Raw genomic sequence first — 19,241 nt, forward strand, 5'->3', positions numbered from 1 at the left:
GTATTTTTTTCCTAGTCATTGAAATTGTTTATTGTATAGTAAATTCGATCTGAGAGGCGGCTTAAAATGAACTGCATAAAGCAGCAGGAAGTAAAGAAACTTTTTCTAAGGGTGAACCTTTTTTACTTTGTAATAAAACATGAAGTTATTTAAAATAAGGATTGTGATGACTTCTCTATGCTGTGTAAGATTAAATATTAAAAATATTATTTATAATTGGGAGCTGGGCCCTCACATTTGCTGTAGACCCGTTTTTCTGGCAAAATGAAGATTTTTTTTTTTGTAACTTATTTTGAAGACGCAAAAGCGAAAAGCAGCAGTCCCAGTGATGTCATAACCTTATTTCTTAGGCTGTTTCTCAATTCCAGAAAGCAGAGAACGGACTTGCCAGGTGTACTCGGAAGAACTCGGGAGACCGCGAGGGCAGAGAACGCGTCCTTTGAGAAATGAGATGCTGCGTTTTTCCTGAGGGTCACATAACCTTCACGTGTTTTAAATGGTAAATAATTTAAACAGTACAGCATTCATACAACATGTTATTGTTTTTACCCTTTTCAAAATATATACTGTGCATAAAAACGTTTTAAATATACTTGCACAATATAAATAAAACGGATTTTAATGCGAATTTCAGCAAAAGATGTTCATGGTTTTGTTTAACCGTTTCATTTATGGAAACTCCAGTGGTAAAGAAATGATATCTCTGAACTTTTTTAATAATAAATTAAATAAAATGCTGCGCTTCCTACCTCTAGTCGCAATGACGTCTGAGACTATCAGAGCGAGTTCGGTGCTCAAGTCTGCATAGGTGTGTCCTCTATCCAAATCACGGGGTTGTGACATTTGATTTTCTTTTGGCGCTTCATATAGATCAGCAGGTGTCGCTATTTTAAAAGATAAGTTTTTAGGGAAGACAATAACTCAAATCGGATGAAAATGGATTTGGATCATTCTACTTGTTGAAATAAACAAGCTACAATTTATTATTGTAAATATCTATGCCACCAACAATAAAAAAATAAATGGATTACTTTTTCAAGATATTGAAGGTCATATTAATAACTTAACTTGCAATTAAAATTCCCTTCAGCTGAAGTTATTTGGGGTGGTGACTTTAACACTATTTTTTAATGAACAACAAGATAGATTGCCCCCGAAAGTTGACTATAGTGCAAATGAATTAAGCAACGTATGTTTAAGGTTAAATATAGTTGACATTTGGAGGTATAAGAATAAAAATTCCTTAGCATATACTTGGTCTAATAGGGACGGATCTCTCCAATCCTCTCCAATCTCCAATCGTTTTGACTTTTGGCTTATATCAGAGTATGAAAGAAAAAGTAGAATTTGTAAATATTGAACCATCTGTTTTAACTGAACACAAGGGCATATCAATAAAAAATAGCATTTTAGGCCGTCAGTCAGACAGGGTTAAGAGGGGATACTGGAAATTTAACAATAACTTACTGAAATGTAAAGAATTTGGAGCTCAAATTAAAACATTAATTATTACATATTGAAAACAGGCAAGTATGACCCAAATGTATGGAAAATACTGGGAACAAACTAAATTTGAAATAAGAAAACTCATTATATCCTATATGGAAAGTCTATTGCAAAAGGGTAAAAAAGAAAACGAAAACAAGAATTTTTTTAATTTATTCTATTATGTGCAGAAATAACCAAGATATGTTAAGCAATGATGTATTAAAACTTCCAGCATTGCAGAAAGATCTAGACAATATTTATGAAGAAAAAGCAAAAGGTGCATTTGTTAGGTCAAGAAAAAAATGGATGGAAGCCGGAGAAAAGAATACTAAATATTTTTTCAGCTTAGATAAAAAGGAATCAGGAAATTTCATCTGTTAACAAATTAATAATAAATCTATCAATGAGAATACTTAGGAGATTTCTACCTATGTGTATTAATTTTATTGTAAATTATATAGTTCCTTTAATCAACCCACTAATAAAGAACTTTTCCTTAGCAGTTTATCAGAAACTACCAATAAAATTGACACTGATTTTAGAAATCCATGTGATGAAGATTTAAATATAGTGGAAGTAATAGATTGTATAAATAGTCTCAAAGAAAATAAATCTCCTGGAAGTGATGGGTTGACAGGGGAATTTTATAAAACTTTCGATAATATTCTTGCACCTTTTTTACTTGCTGTTTTTAAAGAATCAATTATAATTGGAGAGCTTCCAGCTTCACTAAAACAAGGAGTAATTACACTAATACCAAAATCTAACAAAGACAAATTGTACTTGGAAAATTGGAGACCAATTGTTTGTTAAACAATGATACCAAAATTTACTCTCTGATATTGGCCAAAAGAATTTAAAAAATCTTTAAATATGATAATTAAGAACAATCAGGCTTTCTGAAGGGACGGTTTATTGGAAATAGCATTAGATTAATTCTTGACCTAACTGACTATAACCATTTTATACTAGATGACAGTTTAATATTATTTATCGACTTTTATAAAGCATTTAATATTATTGAACACTTATGTTCAAAGTTATTGAATTTTTTTTTTTTTATAATAACCCTTTATAATGGTTGCAATAGCTCAGTCCAATCATCTCATGGAAGTTGTCCAAGGTTTAAAATGAGCCGTGGGATAAGGCAAGGATGCCCTATTTGGCCTTTTCTTATTTTATTAGTTTCACAAGTAATGGCTACTCGTATTAAAAAAGCAAATTTTCAAGGTATTTCAGTGTTTGACAAAGAAATAAAACTCAGTCAATTAGCTGATGACACAATTTTTGTAAAAAAAAAAAATAGTAAAAAAGTGAAGTGTTTTTAATTGTATTGAGGAATTTACTGAGGTCTCTGGATTAAAGATGAATAAGAGTAAATCTATTTTATTTGCTCTTAAAGACTGTCCCTTAAAAGAAGTTAGTGGTATTCCAGTAAAAGACACTAACACACCTCGCTGTAATAATATGCAAGGATTTGAAACAAAGAAATGAACTATTTTAAGCCCACCATTGAAAAGATCAAAAACAGATATAATATGTGGTTAATGAGAGATCTGTCCTTACATGGTCGTGTGTTGCTATCTAAAGCGGAAAGAATTTCAAGGTCTGTATACATATTATTCTCAATGGAAACTTCGAAAAATGTTGTTAAGGAATTGGATAAAACTCTTTATGATTTTATTTGGTGTAAAAGGTTCACTATTTAAAAAAAGATATTTTAAATAACAGCAAAGACTTCGGAGGCCTTGAAGTGTTCAATTTTACAGATCTCAATGAGGTATTTAAGATAAAAATGGATAATTGAATACATTAAAAATAAAGAAACTTTGTGGCATATCTTTTCGAATTTTATATTTAACTCTTTGTGTGGCATAAATTTTCTTTTAAAATGTAATTTCTCTATTGATAAAATCCCTATTAAATTGGCAAGTTTTCATAAGCAGGCATTGTTGGCTTGGCAGTTGGTCTATAAACATAATTTTACACCTCATCGATATTTTCTGTGGAATAAAAAAGATATCTTGTACAAAAGGAAGTCTATATTTATTCAATCATGGTATGACAATGGAAAATTTACAGTCAGTCAATTACTTGATGAACATGGATTGCTTTAGTCTTACTCGGAATTCCTTAAAAAATTAAAGTTCCTGTAAAATCAAAAGACCATGCTGTTATTTTTGATGCAATACCAAGTAAAGTTGTATCACTGTTGTGTAATTCAATATACAATGTGGACCAACAGCCAAAGACAAGTGATGATGGTTTATATATTGGTGATATTAACATTGTTAAAGATAAATGTAGTAATAGATATATTAGAAATGTATTTTAAAAAGAATCGAATCCCATCACCAACAGTCTTTTGGTCATCAAAATTTGGAAACATTGAGTGGAAAAAAGTATGGTTACTAATAAAATAAATGTTTTATAAGTAATAAAGTAAGACAGGTATCAGTTAAAATTTTACACAGAATTTATACTGTAAAAGAATTCTTTGAACAGTTTGGAGTTAATAGAGAACTTTTGTGATTTTTGTGGTATTATTAAAGAAACTGTTACTCATCTGTTTTATAATGTGTGTACTCACGATTATTTTGGAGTGATGTTTCTAACTTTATTTCAAGGACATTTGGTACACCAATACAAATTGGGTTATATGATGTCATATTTGCTTTTGTATAAGATGGTATTGATTCAAAAACATGTTTTCTTATACAACTAATAATAATACTTGGAAAATACCATATTCATGCCAAGAAATGGGCCAAAGCTAAGCCAAATTGTGCTCATTTTATAATAGAGATTAAACAATATGGTACATTGTGTAACATTAAAAACAGAAAAGCTAAAAAAAAAACGTATGAGGCATTATGTAAATTTCAATTGATTGAATAATTTGTATTATTATTATTATTATCTTACCTATTTATTTTTCAACCCATGTCATCTGCTTATACTTTGTATAACTGAAATAATTTATTTCCTTTTATTTTATAAATTTTTTATTATGTTCATAACTGCTGTGAGATGTATTCTCTTGTTTTATGTTTGTAAATACTACAAATAAATAAATAAATAAAATAAATAAATAAATATTAAGATCACATCCGGGAAGTTTCACGCGTCCAGCTGATGATGACGTTGCACGAGGACGCATGACCGCTGAGAACGCATATAGAAACACAGCCCAGTGTTTGGATGATAAAATGCCTTGATTGCCTTCAACTGCTTTTACAGCACAATAAACGTTGAATTGTTTCCTGCGTTTATGTTTACATTTACGTTAGCTGGTAAATTAAACAGCAAGTTTTTAATGAGTATGAGTTAATAAATGTGTTGTGTAAGTTCTTAGATAACGTTAGCTAGCATACATGCGTGCCTATTCTGTCAGATCTACAAGCTGCAATGGTTTTTAATTAAATTGATGTTTTTGCTTATGTCAATTAGTAAAGCTGAGATGGTTCTCGGGATACATTTGGCTGGGGTTTTAAGATGTGTTGGCACCAGAACGAGTGTGAACTTACGGCGACTGTTCAACTCTCATGACGGAGGACGCGAATCTATAAAGGTGAGAAAATCACTTATGGATTCTCACTCAGCCTTGCATATGAGCAATTCCAGCCTTATGGATTTGACATTGGCAGTAAAAGTTCAAAACAAATTAACAGAAAGTTAACGTTATAATGAAACAACGGTTTATATTAACCAAAACAACTAACCACAGACTTGTGGGGTCAGAAAAATATCAATTTGTAACACATTGTTTTTTATTTTAAATGAAGAAAACAAACAAGTTTACAGTATACAAGAAACTTTGAAGTAAACTACAATCTAAAAAAAAAAAAACTATGCTAATCAAAAGGATAAGGGTTGGCTCACTACAGAACAAAAATAATTTATATTCTTTAACACTTTTGCATTTATGAGGAAAAAGCTTAGTTATGGATGTGACGTGGCAATGACACTCGTGTGACTTTTTCTAAATCAACTTCCATAGTTCTATAGTTCCATAGTTCTGGAATAACTTCCATAGAAAACATTAATAGAGACATTTTTATTTTTTTATTTATTTTTTTATTTTGTATTTTTTAAGCACTACAAAATGCTTGCACCAAAAGAATGGTTTCACTGTTCTGTTTAACTTTTTCATGGCAAGGTTGACATTTGCGTGAAATTGCTCATGTATTGCATTCTACTAAATGTTTCAATATAAAGGAAAATGTGGTAACAATTGTGAAAATAACAGTAATATTCAAAACTTGAAACTAACTCTTTAAGAAGTTGCTAAACGGTGGGGTTGAAGGTCTCACAATAGTCTGCGAATTAAGTTTATTCAAATATCCGCCCACTTTCCAATTTAAAAGGTAATCACTGCTAGTGATCCAGTTGGAGGACAAAATTCAAACCAAAGTGTGTTTGATAAAAGTCCAAATATATTTTTAATATTTACTTAATAGATTTAAAGTTATGATTTTTTTTTTTTTGACATCTGAAGGCATATGTTACAATGTGTCCCAAGCTGACCTATACACTAAACAGGCAACATTTTGTTTGAATGTATATTATAACTCAAACAATATTATGGGCATGTCAAAGCATTTGCCAAGTATCTCTTCTGGGTCAAGATGAACCTGAATATATTATGGTGGTAAAATTTCATTATACTAGACAACTAACAATGAACCTAATTCATGAAAAGTCAAATGCTTGCATATTTGGATTATAATTTCAAGAATGAAGATCCAAAAACCCAGTGAACCTCGAAGTATCAGTATAAACATGTATATCTAAAGTATCATGTCCATTTTGTGTCACAGGTGCTGTATGATGGAAAATGCCCAATTTGTGTTAAGGAAATTAGCTTTCTTCAGTTTCTTCAAAGAAAAAGAGCAGACAAAGTGGATTTTGTAGACATCTCACTGGCAGAATATGACGAGAGCAAATATGGAGTCAGTTATGAGATGGCAATGAAGGAAATGACAGTGATCGACAAGAATAACAAGGTGATGGATATGTTTCTACCCTTTAATCATGTGAAATATTTAAGTTCATAAGTTTGCTCATATTTAGCGAGTTTTGAATCTAGAACATTTAGAAACATCTGTATGGTCTATTCGAGAAACTTAAAAAAAAACCTGATCAAATATATAATATTCCTCACGTTTCTGTTTGTTCTTTTGAGGACAGATTCACCATGGTGTGCCAGCATTTACAGTGATGTACAGCGCGGTTGGTTTGGGTTGGCTTGGCAGATTCCTGTCTTTTCCACTGATTAGGCCTGTAGTGGATCAAGCCTATGGGGTGTTTGCACGGAATAGACTGAAGTGGACAGGCAGAGAGAACTGCACCACTGGACGCTGTGTTAAAAAAGAGACATAAGGGACAGAGAACTTTGCAATGGCCTTCACACTGTGTATGCATTGTTAGCAACAAGCACAGACTGATTATTTTGCTTCATAAAATCTCATTGTATCACATGGAGCCATGTATATTTATTTATTATTTGATTTTGCCCTTATATATTTTGTTTACTCTAAAAGCGCCGGTACCATTTGAGAAGGAGCAAGGACCACCGTTTCATTAATAGAATTCATTCAATTGAATGCTCTATTGAGGGAAAAGTGAATCATGTCATTAACAGAATTAACAGATCATTATTTTTTTGAGTGAACAATTTCTTTAATGTCATAAAGTTAGAACTATAATGTTTTCTATTATTAAGTTGTCATATATATATAAATATGTATATACACACACTTTTTAAGTATTTAAATAAACTTTACATTTAAATAGACTTTAAATAAATTATATTTAAATAAACATTAATGACTAAATAACTGTTTATAGGCTAAATTATTTACACCGAGTAATAACGTCACTATTGACATTTTGAACATCTCTGAGAGGGGCGCTTTTTCTAATTTTAGATGCCTCCTGACTAGTCATCAACTTTTAGGATGTGGTAGGACAGGTTGTGCTTTAATGAGGAATGGCCAGGGGTTTGGTAAGTGCTGCTTTAAACTGGCCAATAGGCTTTGTACCTCGGTAGGGCGGGATTAAAAATCACAACAGAAGGAAGTGTAAACACCACAAGAAGTAATGCATAAGAATACACGAGCAATATAAGTGTTATGGAAAGAAACTGAGCATTATTTATAACTTTGAAGTCAAGTTCAGGAGCAGAGGAGAAAGTTAAAGGTAAGACAAACTATCTTTATTTAGCCAGAGAGTTAGAAGTCAACTTCAAGGTTACATATGGTTTGATGAATTGGATTTATACTTGACCTTCTATCTTAATAGAAAATATAGCAATGTATTAAAAATGTACAGTCTATTTTTAAAAGTATTTTTAGTGTTGTAGTTGCCTAAAAGCATACAACTAACAACATTTTATGACCTGGAATTAAATAAACTTTAAATAAAATGAAAATATATACTCATCAGCTATAGTTATAGCTAGTTGGCAAGGAAATCTGTCTAATTTTCATTTGGTATAATTTTAAAATAAAATGAATATTAATGTTAACTAAAATTCAATTAAACTATATAGACATTTAAAAACACTTATTACAATACATATAAAATTAGAACGAGTTAATACAAGCTACAAGTGTGATAAATTATTTTTGTTTTGCATTTTTTAAAGATCTCTTTACAACTTAATGACATGTTTCTATCAGTATTAAATGTAACACTGCATAAAAGTCTGATTTCCTAATGTTAATAGAAATGCACATCCTCAAACAAACAAAAAAACGTACTTTATTGGATATTGACGGTATCTTCAAATGCAGTTATAAATAAATGCTCATTAGCAAGTGTAATTAGCCAATGCTTGCAAATAATATTAGGGCTCAACATTATCTACTACAAAAATATGTTTCACATTTAATTAGTGTGGTTATAATTTATAATTTAATGATTTGCCTGCAATATTTACTGAAGTTTGTATAGAATTTTCAGCTGCCACATGCCAACCTTGTCACGATACATTAAAAGTTAATATTTTACAAACTAAACAAATTGTAAGGAAGAGGGCAGTCATTGGTTTAATGGTAGTTTTTTTATGATATATGCAATTTTAAATGGAGGACTAGGCTAGAGGATTTCACGTGACCAAGTGAAGCACGTGGAAACATGTTGTGTATCTGTGTGTACACAATGTGACCGTCTGTGTCAGTCCTCAGACCACAACAAAGACAAGAGGCAAAGAGTTTTTCCTCTGTCTGCCATGTGTCCAACGCTATAAATATCAAAAGAGTTCTGGTGCTTCATGGAACTACAAAACGGTATTTTTCTGACCTATGTTGACAGTTTCGTGTCTCACAGTTCTAAGCATAGATTATCTTGTTCACAGAATGGCTTGACATTCTGTCATATTACAATATTACTGTCAGTTGGATACCATGTGAATTGAATTGACTCTGACTTTATATAATATTTATGCTATTTATTAGATTTGTTGAGAACATTATTATTAGAAAACTAATTTGACAGTTTTTTAGAGGATAATTTGCAAATCCATTATTAACGCCATAAAATGTGACAATAATTACATTATGAAATGAGTCAATAAATAAAAGAGACATGTATACATTTTAATGTTTTTTTTTTAATAATAAATTATTTACGTCATTATGTATTTTAGGATGAAAATGGGTTTTAGTAATTTAATACAGCTTTACATTATAATTAGCTAATTAATTATTCAATCATAATATATTATTTGTGCATTAAAAATACTCTTTTCTTATTTATTAATATGTTTAATGGGAAAAATATGAATATTATTTACCATAAGAAGATATCATTAAAATTTGAGTCAGGGTAACATGTTTATTGACCAAAAAATCCTATCAGGCATATCCAAAAATCTTTGTTTGAGATGTTCAAAGACAAAAAAATTATCATTTGAAATCTTTATTTTATTTTAAACCACTAGTATTTTTCAATTTGTCAGTAATATATTTTAGTAATTCAAATTCAAATACAAATTAGTGTGATCACTTCCCCTTCTACATATTTCTATAAGGCTACACGCTATGTTGTTTCATGTTTGCATAAATATATGTTATACAGAACAACAGTGTAACATTATTTCTCCCATATTTTTTGCATTTTATTATCAAAAAAATATTTAAACCATCAAAGTAAACACTTTCCATTAATATTTTTCCATGTATACAAAACCATATTTATTCAATTAATTTGGAGACCAAAATAGGACAGCTCATCTTCATATAACCAGCAGGGGGCGCCCAAACATAAATCAACATTAAACACTTTTGGGTCCATATGCAGTAGTCAATATTTGAAGTGGTTCAAAACCTTTCATTTAAATTGTCCCAAAACTATTGAACAACACCCATTCTTGTTCTTAGGTTCTAAAAAACTATTCTGATCCACTTCAAAAGTTAACTTCTGTAGACTTACCTGTTTGTAGAATTTAACCTAATATTTTCCTTAAATTTTTTAAGGACCGAAAATCAATGAATAAATGTAAAATACACCTTTTCTCTAGTGCTCAATTTTGTTTTCATGTTTATATAGACATCCCGCGACTGTGATTTTTTTGCCAAAGCTTATCTCCTTCTCATTCAGATCATCTACTCTGGACTTTGTTGTTTTTGTCTCCTCACCCATGGATTGGTACGTCATCAAAACTAGAGTCTCTCACCTGGGCTCAAGAAAACTCCAGTTACTGTGTAAAGTGAAATATTTACTCACAAACATAAGAAATGTACCTCACTTTGTCAGGAGGCCTCATAGGTCATGTAGCTTCTTCTCTTCACCTCAATCTTCAAGGAGAATCTCTCTGAAATCTCACAGATCAATGAATACTGTCAAACTCTTAGGAGCCATTACTAGTAATATGAAATATGAGAACAAACTAGGTCCTCAGATGTACAGATGTTACTCAACCTCCAACAGAGAGACATTCAAAGCAGAAGCACCCATTGGAGTTTACCAGAATGGCAGGACTGCTTTTCAGCTGGATGTATTCGGAGTGAGATTAGGAGAGTCTTATAATCGTCTATCTAGGCATGTTAACTTGTATTTCAGGCAGAAACGGGTATCAGTGATGGATTATGAGCAGGATGAATCACTAACCAGACCACCGAGACGAGTTCAGAGAGACAGATGCTCTGGAGAGAGCATAGAGCAGGTTCAAGAAGCTTATCCTGGACTACAGCTCTTCCACATCAGCTCCTTAGCCAATCGATTTGGGGAAAGTTACAGCTATGTGGCCAATCACATTAACACCGTGTTTTCACCAAAGCAAACTCACATTAACGTATCGCCAGATGAAGGCTTCAGAAAGTCTAGAATGAGTATGGAAAGAGTAGTTATGAGTAGTAAAAGTGTTATTCATGAGGAAGCTACCCAGAGATTGAAACCACCGATTGATGACAATATATGTAGTTCATGGGAAGAAGGATACCTTCACTTTGCCCGTCACATCAATCGATACTTTGGAGCAAAAGTAACCGATAGAGGACATCAGATGCCACATACCAAGACAAACACCCAGAAGACTTCTGATTCTAAAACAAAAGACCATACTCCAATTCTTCATCCAAAATCTCCAGGCTTGTTCCACATGAGCAGCCTCACCACACGCTTTGGGGAAAACTACACTCATATGGCCAAACACATCAACCAGTACTTCAATGGTTCTGCAGCCTCAGAGAATGACCAGCTAGATGGAGAGCTGGAACATTACAGACGTTCACCCAAGCTCATCCAGAATAAATCAGTGTCCTTTCTTGATTGTCTTTTGAATCCCTCGACTATACCTGGCTTTGTGGGCAGCTACCTGGGTATGAGCTCTGGCCGGCGAATTGACCAAACCAAAACAATGACAAGAACAGCAGAGGAAATGCTGGATACAACAGTAAGTCATCTATGTCAGTCTATGGCAGACTGGTTTAAGGCAGAAGTGTCAAAGCCAGATCCTGGAGGGCCCGAGCTCTGCACAGTTTAATTCTAACTCTAATTAAACACACCTGATTAAACTAATTGAATCCTTCAAGCTTGTTTGAAACCTGCAGATAAGTGTGTTGAAGCAGGGTTGGAACTAAACTGTGCAGGCTGTGGCCCTCCAGGAACTGGCTTTGACACCTGTTGTTTTAAGGCATACACTCTTAAAAATAAAGGTTCTTAACTGGTGTTGATGGCTTCAAAATAGTTCTTCTGTCTACAGCCACACTACAAAGACCTTCTTTTGGAACCTTTATTTTAAAGATCGAAGTTTGCTTATAAGATGCAAAGTCAGTATAATAGCGTGTTACTTGCTCTTTCTTTGAAGTTATTTGTACATTTTGCAAACAGTTCCTACGTGTCTATACTGGTTTGCCCTTACAAATCATGGCTTCCCAATCATCTCAATCCACTGACCTGGTTCTATCTGTGTCTCTCCACTCCATCAATAGCTGGTGTGTGGTGAGCGCACTGGTGCATTGTCCTGTGGCTGCCGTCAAAATATCCAATTGGATGCTGCATACAGGTGGTGGTGTGGAGAGACCCCCCTCATGATTGTGAAGCACTTTGGATGTATGGCCATACACAATAAATGCGCTTTATAAACATACATTACTTACTTAAAAATAGAGCTTCTTAATTATCACTGATGGTTCCATAAAGGAACATTAACATCCATAGAACCTTTTAATTCCCCAAATGTTCTTTTAAATGATTACAGTTTTACTCACACTAAGAAAAAATACTTAATTTAAGACTTAACTCTTCATTAAAAAAAGATTTTTGTGGGAACCAAAATGGCTCTTCTATTAGATTACTGCAGAAGTTTTTGAAATCTTTATTTTTAATCTGTATTTTCAAATCAGTTGGATTACTTTAAGGATCTCTTTTCTAGGTTTTGAGGAGGAGGAAAGCAGACGAGATGACTAGAGTTCTACTGAACAAGCTGGAAAAAGCTACGGTAACATCAAACATCACTTCTTGCGTAGAGGAACTGAATGCTCACCTTATTCAGCACCCGGCAAGCAAAGCTGTGGTGTGGCAGGTAACACATAAATCCATTTTCAAATATAAAACTGTACATTTAACTGATTGAAGCTGTTAATTGCTTCTTTGAAATACAGGAAAAAGCAGCACTACTGCTCCTTAGCCATCGACGCATCTTTTGGATGAATGAAAATCTTCAAGAAGCCATTAGGGAAACTCTGGCTCTGATTGGTTACGTGGACCCTGTCAAAGGATGTGGGGTTAAAGTGCTTTCCATTGATGGAGGAGGAACCAAGTATGATTAATGAATTTAATAAACATACTAAAGAAATATGACTCCAAGATGGCTTTAACTTACAACTGTTTTCTTTATCGCAGAGGGTTGGTTCCATTGCAAGTGTTAAAAAATCTAGAGGCTCGAACGGGAAAACAAGTGTATCAGCTATTTGACTACATATGTGGAGTCAGCACAGGTGATAATGCACAACCTGCATTGCAAAGTAATACAGACCATATAAATATATAATACTATTCAAAGATTGATAGTGATATAGTTCACCCAATCAATTCTGCCATCATAAAGTTCTGTGAAACACATAATAAGATATTTATAGGAAACTGTTAACCACTGACTTTCATAGTTTTTTTTATACATTGGATTTCAATGGCTACTTGTCTTCAACATCATTTAGAATATCTTCCTGTGGTAAATAAAATAAGGAAACTTCTAAAGGTTTGATACCGCTTGAGAATAAGTAAAGTATGTTTAAACATTGTGCAACACTGAGTGTGCTTTATGCATGTGAGTGGGCTTGACAAACCACCTGTAGGAGACACTTTTTCCTCTCCTTATGCACCAGAAACATGGAAAAAAATGATTCCTTGGATTTACTTTTTTTTTTAAGGGAAAGTGATCGTAAACAATTTATTTGAGCTGAATTTAAACAAACAAATTAAGTTGAACATTACTAAATAAAGTCAGTGGGCTTGACAAACCACCTGTTGGACAGGGGTTCCCAAACTTTTTAGCCTGCAACCCTCAAAATAACAATGCCAGTGACTCGTGACCCCCAATATTCTCTGAGGTGGTTATAAATATATAAACCTTGCGCACTACAATGCACACATACCTATAGGCCTATTCGTTATTTCATCATCAGTTCATTCATCATTTAATTTTGGAGAATCTACTCAGAGCCACTCAGAACGTTTAACCTGGTGCCATAAAATCAATGTGCTGCATCTGACGCTATTGCTGTGTCTTTAATATAACGTCGACCTAATCACCCCAGGGCTCACAAAAATATCAAAAGGATCATGGCTTTTTATTTGCATGTTGTTTTGTAACAATGTTGCTATTAACTACCAACTACAATTCTAATAGTTTAATAAAATTAATTCGATTTTTAAAAATCGTCAAGCGACCCCCCTGTTTTTTTGCGATGATGACCACATGAATTAATATTATGTGGTGCATATATATATAAATTATATAATATAATCTGCATTTGTTGCACAGGAGCGGTTCTGGCTTTCTTGTTGGGTCTATCTCGTATCTCGTTAGATGAATGCGAAGAGATGTATCATCGATTTGGAACAGATGTTTTTCGGCAAAACCCCCTTGTTGGTACAGTGAAAATGGGCTGGACGCACTCTTACTACAACACTGAAACATGGGAGAGGATCTTAAGGTTGTATTTACACACTCGGTACAAGCAGAAACTGAATACTGTATTAAAGCCTGTAATGATCTCTTAACTATTCATTTGCGAATCACAGAGAAAAGATGGGGGAAGACATTTTAATTAAAACTGCAAGAGATGTGCTGAGCCCAAAGGTGAGAAGCATTTGACTTTTTCTAACTCTGTTATGTTATAGAATATATTGAGTTGTCCAAAATATTGGTTAATGAGTGACATGTTGTGATAGTTTCTCGTTTAGGGTCATAAAGACATTTCACTTGCTGTCTGTTAAGTGAAACTACTTAAACTGGATCTGGTTCTGTTGTTATAACAATGTTCATGGATAATTTATGTCAATTTTTTTGGGGTTAACTGGAATTACAGTTCTGTATTTTTTTAAAGAGACCTTTTTAAAGTCATTATTGGTCAAAATAATAAACAATAAATGATAAATAAATTTAAATAAATAACAACATACATAAAAAAAAACATTTTTAAAAAGGCTATATTGTTATGTTTAGTATTTTGATAATGTATGAGAACTAAATATTTACAAATTTACCACATTTTATTTAGTTTTTTGCATAGTTTGAAACTGGCGAATCTCTTCTTCCTCTGGTTTGTTCTGTTTCCTCAGTTTCTTTTTTTATGGTTACTCTTTATGTTCCACACCTGTTTCTAATTTTTATTTTTATTTATTTTTTTTTTTTTTTGCATTGGTTTTTCTACTACATGTACTTTCTTTGGTCTCTTTTAAATAAATTGATTTAATATCATTAGGTGTGCTCGCCCATTACAATTGCATTGAAAATGAAAAAAACTGAGTTTTAAACACGTTAAAATGCTGATTTCATGATCTTCAGACTGCTGTTGTCTTCTTCCTCAGGTATCTGCTGTAAGCGCTGTAGTGAACTGGGGGAAAAGCCCAAAAGCGTTTATCTTCCGCAACTATAACCATGCTCCAGGAAGACTAAGCCGCTATGCTGGAGGTTCAGGATACCGGCTCTGGCAGGCTGTCCGGGCATCATCTGCTGCCCCAGGATATTTCCAAGAATTCCCCCTCCACGGTGACATACACCAGGTCAGTAAATTTTGTTTTAGTCCATTTGTAAGACTTAAAGGATATTAGTATGTAGAACTTTTTCTCTGGGTTTTTCTCCAGGATGGTGGTCTAATCATCAATAACCCTGTGCTCTGGCTGTCCATGAAAGTCGTCTGCTGTGGCCCCATCAGCCCTATCAGTGTGTGCTGTCGCTGGGCACGGGACGCTATGATAACGCTAGAAGAGGACCTGCAACCTCTACCAGTCTGAGAGCCAAAATCAGCAACTTGATCTGTAGCGCCACCGATACTGAGGGTCAGTCTGCTGTACATGAAGAATATCAGTCAGCTGCTTATAACCATTTAATACAACTGACAAATAGTCTCTATAGTGGTTCTAGTTTCTAACATTTTAAGGGAAACTTTGGTTATTAATCAACCAATCAGATAAATCCTATAGCCTACAATAAATAGTCAATTTTTATCAAGCGGGAGCCCTGGGCTCAATTATCTCCAAGCTCAGGGTTCTCTCGTGGGACAACATGCCAAACCTGCTATTAGCATCAAGCAACATCTAAGTGTGAACTCCTGAATTAATATTATAGAGAATAATTTTGCAATTAATAATTGCGTACAATAGGCTATTTTCAACTACGCAATTATTTATAATACACGATACAATATAATATAATACAATATAACTGTAACACAATCTACAATTATGTCATATATTTTAATTTTCAATAGTATACAGAATAATTTTACAATTAATTAAAAAATATGTGCGTGTGTGTGCGTGTGTGTGTGTGTGTGTGTGTGTGTGAATCAAGACTAATTAAACCCTTTAAATTAACCAATTTAATTTGTCAAGAAAAACTTTATGGAGACTGTTTTTATAGATTATTATAATCTTTAATACACAAAGAAAAAATAACTGCACTGACAAAACTTATGTGGAACCAGACAACATTTTATTTTGCACTACTGCAAAAACATCCTTTTCTTTTTGTAAATGTAATTTTTTTTCTGAATCTAATTATAATAATGAAGCTGAAAATATTACATTGAATAAACACTATATAAATTTAGCCAGTCAAAACTGTTCTTTTACACTTGCATATTTTGCATTTGCATATTATGGATGTATTATAGTGCTGATATCCACCCATTTCTAGGAGTGCATACTCTACTGGATGACCTCTTACCGCCCAATGTGTATTTCCGCTTTAACCCGATGCTGAGTTCAAACGTGACACTTGATGAGAGCAGACCTGAAGTGCTTCAGCAGTTACAGAAAGATACACAGATGTATTTGGACCGGAATCGAGACAAACTGGAGTGTCTGAGTGAAGTGCTGATGACAGAGCGCACAGCAATCGGGAAAACACGGGACTGGATCAGTGAGAAAGCCTGGAAGCTGCAGCAGCGCTGGACCTGAGTGGATATTTCACTGTCATGACAGAACAGCAGATGAATGTATGCACTGGACTCAATCAAAACAAAGAATTATGAACAATTTAATGACCATTTTTACTCTAATACATTTAAAAAAAACAACAACTCACAATTCCCTCTCTGTTTTGGCCCTCCGCCAGCACTGAAACAGCATTTTTAGGCAACAAAAACATAACCTTTTGGAAACTCTCTCCAAAGTGGATGAATTTGAAAATTGCATAATTCTGTTTGCATAAAAATGCAAAATTCTGTTTGAATGTCTGCATTTGAAAGGGATAGTTCACCTGAAAATGAAAATTCTGCCAGCACTTACTCACCCTTGACTGAATCCATTTTTTTTTTTTTCATTTTAGGGTGAACTGTCCTTTTAATGTTGCAATGTGGACTATAAAAAAAAAAGACTTTCAAAAAAAAAAATAGTACTTTTTTTTTATTGCATTTTTAAAAAAACGCTGATGCATTTTTAGCCATGTGATTAGCGAAAATGCTGGACAGCTTGTACCACAGTTATTTTGTTTGCTCTCCATTTTCAGAGTCCTGTGTTACTTCACCTCACTGATGGTCAATTTATAAAACTTTTCCTCAACATAGCTACGATATTTCAAAGAGTCAGGCGGAAATCTGAAATGGTTCAAGTGTCTTATGTCTTAACCAGCCTGATCTCACGAGAAAACGTAAGTATTTTACGTTTTGCCTGTTTAGTGGCTAATGATACGATTTTAAAAAGGAGGCGTGGCACCTAACCCCACCCCTAACCCCAACCGTCATTGGGGGATAAGCAAATCGTACTAAATTGTACGAATTAGATTGTACAAATTTATACGAATTAGCCACTGAATGAAAAAGTTACGAATTGCCGTGAGATTGTGTTGGTCGTAACGCATACAGAGTACTGCAGCGTTTTCTGTCATTTCTGGATGACCAGATTTTGGGAAATGATTGAACGTGATAGTGTGGACATGGGATGTTTTTAGGTGAAAATGCCATTTTCAAATAGATTCCTCCAAGTGTAGACATTTATATTGACCTTATTCTTCAATGCAAAAGTGCGCTCGTTTTTGTGATTGTTTTAGAACTTCTGATTCAGCCATGGGAGAAATGACCAGGAATATTAAAACACAGAAAACAGTAAAACTTCCTGCTCTACAAACAAGTGATTGCATGATTATACAGATAAAGCAAAGTCATACAGTTTGCAACATCAAGCAGCAAAACGAGCTGTTTTTATCATCTAAAAACGAATGAAAGTGAATGAGTCTCCAGCCAAAAAGATTCAAATGGCTGCGCCCGCTTGTATGTGAAGAATAAGGTAAAAAGGATTATGGAGGGCCTTGTTACAAATCAAAAACACAGCCATGTTATAGTACATGCACCATCAACACCATCATGCAAATGAAACACAAAACATTGTTTTATCCGTACATTTACATGGCAACAGGGGTTTGGGAGCCTGTACATTTCTAAAAGAAAATAAAAACTGTTATTGTCTCTACAGAAATGTGTAAAAACTTGTAAAAACCTTTCAAAAAACAGAATCTGTTGTTTAAACAGACTGAATGTATTAAGCACTTCTGCAATGAAACCACCAAAAGCTTGTAAATGTGTTTGGATGTGAATATGTATTATTACAATGTAATGTATTTATATATGAATTCATTTCTTGTATTGGTATGTCATTTGTCAAGGTTATGAAATTAAATAAAACATGCACTTTATGTGATTTATCCAAAAGCACTGATTGTCTGTCATGTAGTTAATTCAGAAAGAAGAAAATGAAATAGGGGTGCCATGGTGGCTTAGTGGTCAGCACTGTTGCCTCACAGCAAGAAGGTTGCTGGTTTGAGTCCGAGCTGAGTCAGTTGGCATTTCTCTGTGGAGTTTGTATGTTCTCCCCGTGCTTGCGTGGGTTTCCTCCGGGTGCTCCAGTTCCCCCCACAGTCCAAAGACATGCATTTTAAGTGAATTGAACTAAATTGTCAGTAGAGTGTGAATGCGAGAGTTTATGGGTGTTTCCCAGTACCGATTTGCAGCTGGAAGGGCATCCGCTGTGTAATACATGCTGGATAACTTAGCGGTTCATTCCACTGCAGGTGTTTTTTTATTTACCCATATTATATACTGAAAATGTAAATACTAGAAAAACTGAAAATATCTATTAAATGACAGAAACAAAATCTCATATTACACTGTATCTCACAACTTCTTCTTTTTAAATATCTAAGATTAAATTCAAGTAGCTTCAACCAATTATTTAGTAATAGTTTCTGACATTTTCATTCAATTTCCCTGTTCAAAATATGACTTATTTGTAAATTTTTTTAGTTGGCCCAACTTGATTTCATTGTCCAATCAACATTCAATCATTAATCAGTCATTTTTAGTCCAATCAACATAAGCCATTCTGAATGTGAATGTGATAAGGTCTGAAAATAACCCCATTTAACATTTTAAAAGTGGATTTTAGTGGAATTAAAATATATCTCAAGCAAGCATAGAAATTTTCACTCAAAATTGTGCGGTGTTTTTAAAGTGCAAACATGGTGATTTTAGTGTTGTTTTCAGTGCTAATAAATCAGTCACGTAGTCTCTGCTCATGTGACTAGC

At 33.5% G+C, this 19,241-nt stretch overlaps 1 protein-coding gene and 1 pseudogene across 4 annotated transcripts; both read left to right on the plus strand.

The window, feature by feature from the left end:
- The first annotated feature begins 4,680 nt into the window (after positions 1-4,680).
- LOC141380477 (uncharacterized) lies at positions 4,681-6,972 on the plus strand. Of its 3 annotated transcripts, none has more exons than XM_087306807.1 (4): positions 4,681-4,831; positions 4,939-5,059; positions 6,309-6,494; positions 6,679-6,972. In XM_087306807.1, exons 2-4 carry the CDS (start codon positions 4,949-4,951, stop codon positions 6,868-6,870), a joined length of 489 nt encoding a protein of 162 aa, XP_087162933.1. In that variant the 5' UTR covers positions 4,681-4,831; positions 4,939-4,948; the 3' UTR covers positions 6,871-6,972. The 3 variants fall into 3 exon arrangements, with proteins under 3 accessions (XP_087162933.1, XP_087162934.1, XP_087162932.1); XM_087306808.1 differs by having other exon boundaries at positions 4,681-4,781; XM_087306806.1 differs by having other exon boundaries at positions 4,681-5,059.
- A 485-nt stretch (positions 6,973-7,457) lies between these two features.
- Positions 7,458-19,227, plus strand: LOC559664 (calcium-independent phospholipase A2-gamma-like; annotated as a pseudogene). The gene is made up of 10 exons (XR_015523413.1): positions 7,458-7,689; positions 10,093-11,386; positions 12,368-12,517; positions 12,597-12,754; positions 12,838-12,932; positions 13,979-14,150; positions 14,239-14,296; positions 15,028-15,222; positions 15,304-15,498; positions 16,358-19,227. The product of XR_015523413.1 is annotated as a calcium-independent phospholipase A2-gamma-like (transcript).
- Positions 19,228-19,241: the final 14 nt, after the last annotated feature.

This window comes from Danio rerio, chromosome 23, assembly GCF_052040795.2.
Source record: "Danio rerio strain M-AB ecotype USA chromosome 23, GRCz13ab, whole genome shotgun sequence".
NCBI classification, from domain to species: domain Eukaryota; kingdom Metazoa; phylum Chordata; class Actinopteri; order Cypriniformes; family Danionidae; genus Danio; species Danio rerio.

Excerpts from the sequence above, each read along its gene's own strand:
- LOC141380477 (XM_087306806.1), top strand. The coding sequence starts at position 4,916 with ATGTTTTTGCTTATGTCAATTAGTAAAGCTGAGATGGTTCTCGGGATA. Across the intron at positions 5,060-6,308 it reads GAGGACGCGAATCTATAAAG|GTGCTGTATGATGGAAAATG; the intron begins GTGAGAAAATCA and ends TTTGTGTCACAG. Across the intron at positions 6,495-6,678 it reads TGATCGACAAGAATAACAAG|ATTCACCATGGTGTGCCAGC; the intron begins GTGATGGATATG and ends TTTTGAGGACAG.